Raw genomic sequence first — 5,000 nt, forward strand, 5'->3', positions numbered from 1 at the left:
ATGGTTATGCCCCTTTACCTGTTAAACCGTTGTCTCCAAATGGTCTGTATTACATTTATATGTGTCGTGCCGAATTCACGGAATTGCCGAATTCGCGGAATCGGCAACATTTTTGCCCATTTCGCGTAATCGGCAAAACGCTGCCCATTACGTGAAATCGGCAGCGTTTTGCCGAAAACGCGGAAAGGCCTCTAAAATTTGCCCATTTCGCAAAAGCGACAGCCAGTCTGTTACTTTTTGTGTCACCAGAACATTGCATTAACATTGTTTTACCTCCCTACTATGTTTTGTATGGTCTATGTTAGTCTGTGTCGAGCATGACTCGGAAATGCACGAAAACTACATTTTTTGCAATAACTTGCCATAACTGATCGATTATTGCAATATCTATCCATTCGAGTATCTAGTTGTCTAAGTGTGATGATATCTCAGGCATTTGAGAACTTTAAAACCAAAAAGTGGCTGCCGATTTCTCAAAATGGGCAATTTTTAGAAGCCTTTACGCGTTTTCGGCAAAACGCTGCCGATTTCGCGTAATGGGCAGCGTTTTGCCGATTACGCGAAATGGGCAAAAATGTTGCCGATTCTGCGAAGTCGGCAATTACGTGAATTCGGCACGACATATGCATTCTTGTTGGCACCTGGACTTTGTATCGCAGTCTGAATCTGCTTACAAGCCAGTCTAACGAAGCACCGTCAAGCGTAACATTCTTCTTATATCCAATGACCTTCCTTCTTTGCCTCTGGTATTATAGTGAGCAAATATGTAGAGGTTACATGCCGAGTCTCAGTGATTATTAAAAATAATGGTCGAAGTTAGCGGATCATGAAAAATGCGAGCTTTAGGGGAAGGTTACGTAATATGGACCACTTCCTAACATGGACCACCTCCTGTTCTGACAAACTAACGGTGCTAGAGCGCTCAAAACAATTTCATTCGCTGTATTTACACTCTTTGAATAACTTGTACATGTCAAAACACTTGCAGAAACACAAACCTTAAACCCGTCAACCTTTTTCTCTTTTTGGGGGCAGCGTTCACTCTAAATGAGACGCTTAAAACGGACTGGTTTCTGTCCACAGGCACAGCTGTTATCATACAAATCTGCAATATATGACAGCGAAGACTGTATTAGCTACCTTTAAGCAGCATTCATCCCGAGTTCCTACTGCAAACAACAAATACTAGCAAAATCTCAAAGTATATATGTTACAGTTAATCTGTGAAACCAGGGAATACGTGTATTAACTAGGCGGTAATACATGAATTAACTGACGGAAAAAACCAGTTAATTCATGTATTACCTAAAATAGTTTAGTTAATATATAGTATACACGTATTCCCTGGTTTCACAGATTAACTGTAACATATATACGTCCCGATTTAAGGACCACCTTCAACAAATAGAAGAAAATAAAAGCAAAAAGGCTGGTTTCATGAATTCTTTGAGACACACACACGCACACGCGCACGCACGTACGCACGCACACACACACACACACACACACACACACACACACACACACACACACACACACACACACGCACACACAGACCTACTGAGGGATGAATAGTTACTTCTTCGTCCATAATACTTTAATTCAGACAGGTCAAGTTTTTATCCAAGGGAATGATGAGAAACCATTTGTCGAGGGTAGCGTAGGCACCCGGTCTGCTCCCCGCCTAAAAAAGGCCAGTGCCGTTCCGTCTTCGAGGGACTGCGTGGGTTTCATTTCGGAGTTTTCCTTCTCCTAGACGAGTTTCCTTCCATGGATGATGAGCCTCCTCTACCCTCGTTTTGAATTCAGAGTGGTCTTCTCTTAGGATAGCTGCCTGCCAGGGTTGACGAGCCTATCCTGCCCGGCTATTTGACCCATAGCTGGAGGTTGGTTCGTGGGCACCTGGGCGTTTCCACACACCGGTGGGCCCGCATGCCGCACGTCTAGGGGCCAACCTCCTCCGAGTTCTTGTAGTCTAGCCTGGGGCCTTGCGGTACCCAGTTTACGCCTGTCGCCGCGATGGAGGCACTACATAGGGCTTGTTGGGGAGAGGTTATTGTACTGGCAGGAGAGACTGACGCATTCTGCTCTCTTTTCGCATTGTCCTAAAAAGGACAGACGGTGCTAGCCAGCGGTGAGGGCTGAAAGCGAGAAGTGACAAGCACAAGACACTTCGCCAACACACTAGACACGTCACACAACCGTTTGGCAGGCATCCAAGGGAATGAATTTATTGACGTCGCATCATGGCACGTTGATACCCCTTCTCAACATGAGCGAATAATGTGACCCTCCACCACGGAATGAGTCGCATGTCACCTTTGCATGATTTTCATATGTGTACATTTTCCTAAAGAGTTTGTTATGCTCTATGCAGTGGTGAAAACCGTTTTAGAAAATAGCAAAAACTGTTTGAGTTATAAGCCTGTGATTAAGGTGACCCTCACACTGTTACCAGACACTCCCCGGACTTATATGTGACCCTCCACCACGAAATGAGTCGCATGTCACCTCGCGCGGTTCTGCGCTAGGCTTAATATAAGTCCGGGGAGTGCCTTGTAACAGTGTGAGGGTCACCTTAGTCACAGGCTTATAACTCAAACAGTTTTCGCTCTTTTCTAAAAGGGTTTTCACCACTGGATAGAGCATAAAAAACTCTTTAGGAAAATGTAAAAATATGAAAATCATGCAAAGGTGACATGCGACTCATTTCGTGGTGGAGGGTCACATATTAAACCTAGCGCAGAACCGCGCGAGGTGACATGCGACTCATTTCGTGGTGGAGGGTCACATATGTGCGTTGCTCGCTTTGTTGGTAGATACATGCTGGTCACTCAGCGGACAGGTGAAAGACTCCCTCGAGTTGTTTGCCAAGGCGCAAGTCACTAAACTGTCGCGACCATAGGCCTACATATGTACTAATAAAGCACAACCCGCATCACCTCTATACAAGAGGACCCCCGCTTGCTTTAAAGACCCCCGTTTTAAGACCCGCCCCTCTCTCAGAACCTGTTTTTCTCCCCAGATTTTCTGCTAATAACGTCTGTAAATGTGCCAGCATTCAAAGACCTCTTCCCTTCTAAGACCTGAATTTCTCAGATTATTACAAGTTTTGAAAGAGGGGTTCCACAATACATGCATGACCATACCAGGTCCTTGACAGAGAGATTCAGAGTAGAAGCATGAGGTCACAAAGGTACTTGGCCTTTCATGCCTTCAGAGCAGCCTTTGGTTTTATGCAAACCACATACTCCATCAAACAAGTTCAGTGGCGCAGCTGTATGCGCGATGATTGTTCGGTGGTGATAATTTTGGCAAAGGTTATGACGCCTTTAAGGAAGGTTTTGGTGAGGCGAAACATAGTCTTATCTGCTGACATTCATAATCACTCCATTCCATCACAAGTTAGGGCGTCTCAAGGAAGGTTTTGGTGAGGGGAAACATAGTCTTATCTGCTGACATTCATAATCACTCCATTCCATCACAAGTTAGGGCGTCTCAATGAAGGTTTTGGTGAGGGGAAACATAGTCTTATCTGCTGACATTCATAATCACTCCATTCCATCACAAGTTAGGGCGTCTCAAGGAAGGTTTTGTTGAGGGGAAACATAGTCTTATCTGCTGATATTCACAATCACTAACAGCTGAATTGTAAACACGTCCCGCAAGCAGACGTTGACTAAGTTAGAAACCTTCCCTTTTGTCTGTCTGTCTGTCTGTCTGTTTGCCTGTCAGTCTGTCTGTATGTCTCTCTCTCTCTCTCTCTCTCTCTCCCTCTCTCTCTCTCTCTCTACCCCCCCCCTCTTCAGTAAAATCATATTTTGAATTACAACGGAAAATATTCGCGAGCAATCCAAACAAACGCTCGTACCAGATCTTGATCACTTACTTGTATCCAATGCCAGGTGGGTCACGACAGAATTTCTACATGACAGTGTAAAATATGGAGAAGTATATTTCGACAGACAGCGATTAATTGTCCATGGACTAGTACCGTAAAATCCCTAGCATAAGCCCACCATCTAGCAAACGCCCACCCCCCACTTTGGGCCAAAAGTTGTGCACAGGGGTAACTACCTAGCAAACGCCCACCCTGCTTTTTTCAAAGAGACTATAGGCTCACTTTCACAAGGATTTGTGCAGACTGTTCTAAAAGTCATCTTTTTCCCCTTCTTTACGTTTTCGTGTTTCTTTCCTTTTTTCTTATTCTTTGTCCCCTCTCCTCACTCCCACCCATCGTTCATGTTTTTTCGAGTTTCTCTTCTCTTTTTTTCCCTAAGTTTGTGGGTTTTTCTTTCTCAGAAAGATTGGGCCTTTTGAAGACAAAATCCAAGTTCAGTTAACGTTTCATTTCCAAAGACGATCGTGTAATTTCTTCCCTGTACAGAAAGAAAGGGCTTCATTGGTGTTGACATTTCGACATTTCATCAAGTTTCTTTTTCCCGGAATTGTGTTGTTATTGTTTGTCCTTGCAAAGGTCTGGCGATTTTCTTTTTACTTTATAAATTTATATGAATGACTATGCTCGGGTTGTTTTCTGAAGAGCCAGTCCTTTTCTCTCTCTCTCTCTCTCTCTCTCTCTCTCTCTCTCTCTCTCTCTCTCTCTCTCTCTCTCTCTCTCTCTCTCTCTCTCTCTCTCTCTCTCTCTCTCTCTCTCTCTCTCTCTCTCTCTCTCTCTCTCGGTTGGCCTTCTTTGCCTCAAAGTCCCTTTTCTTTCTTTTTTCCTTCACTTCTACTCACACGACCTAACTTACATGCTTTCGGGGTTTGTATTCACTCAATTACACGGTTGAGCACAAAACTTACTTTGTGCAAAGGGGTCTATCCCTAGCAAACGCCCACCCCCCAATTTTGCCCTAAATCTGTGCACAGGGGGGGTGGGCTTATGCTAGGGATTTTACGGTATGTACATCCCTGTGTATGCTGGTACGTATAGTGGGGCGACACTACCAATCACGACCATTTGCAAATTCGCTGGATTCAACATGAACAGTCTTTGT

The 5,000-nt window shown here is 44.4% G+C and overlaps 1 protein-coding gene across 1 annotated transcript in view; it reads left to right on the top strand.

Annotated features, from left to right (window-relative positions):
* Positions 1-4,937: 4,937 nt before the first annotated feature.
* Positions 4,938-5,000, top strand: part of LOC138956766 (uncharacterized) — an 8,743-nt gene continuing 8,680 nt past the window's right edge. Inside the window, exon 1 of the mRNA XM_070328035.1 lies at positions 4,938-5,000. This exon is cut by the window's right edge and continues 37 nt beyond it. Coding sequence (XP_070184136.1) covers positions 4,986-5,000 — 15 coding nt within the window. The 5' untranslated portion in view covers positions 4,938-4,985.

The sequence above is a fragment of the Littorina saxatilis genome, unplaced genomic scaffold (assembly GCF_037325665.1).
Source record: "Littorina saxatilis isolate snail1 unplaced genomic scaffold, US_GU_Lsax_2.0 scaffold_826, whole genome shotgun sequence".
Taxonomy (NCBI): domain Eukaryota; kingdom Metazoa; phylum Mollusca; class Gastropoda; order Littorinimorpha; family Littorinidae; genus Littorina; species Littorina saxatilis.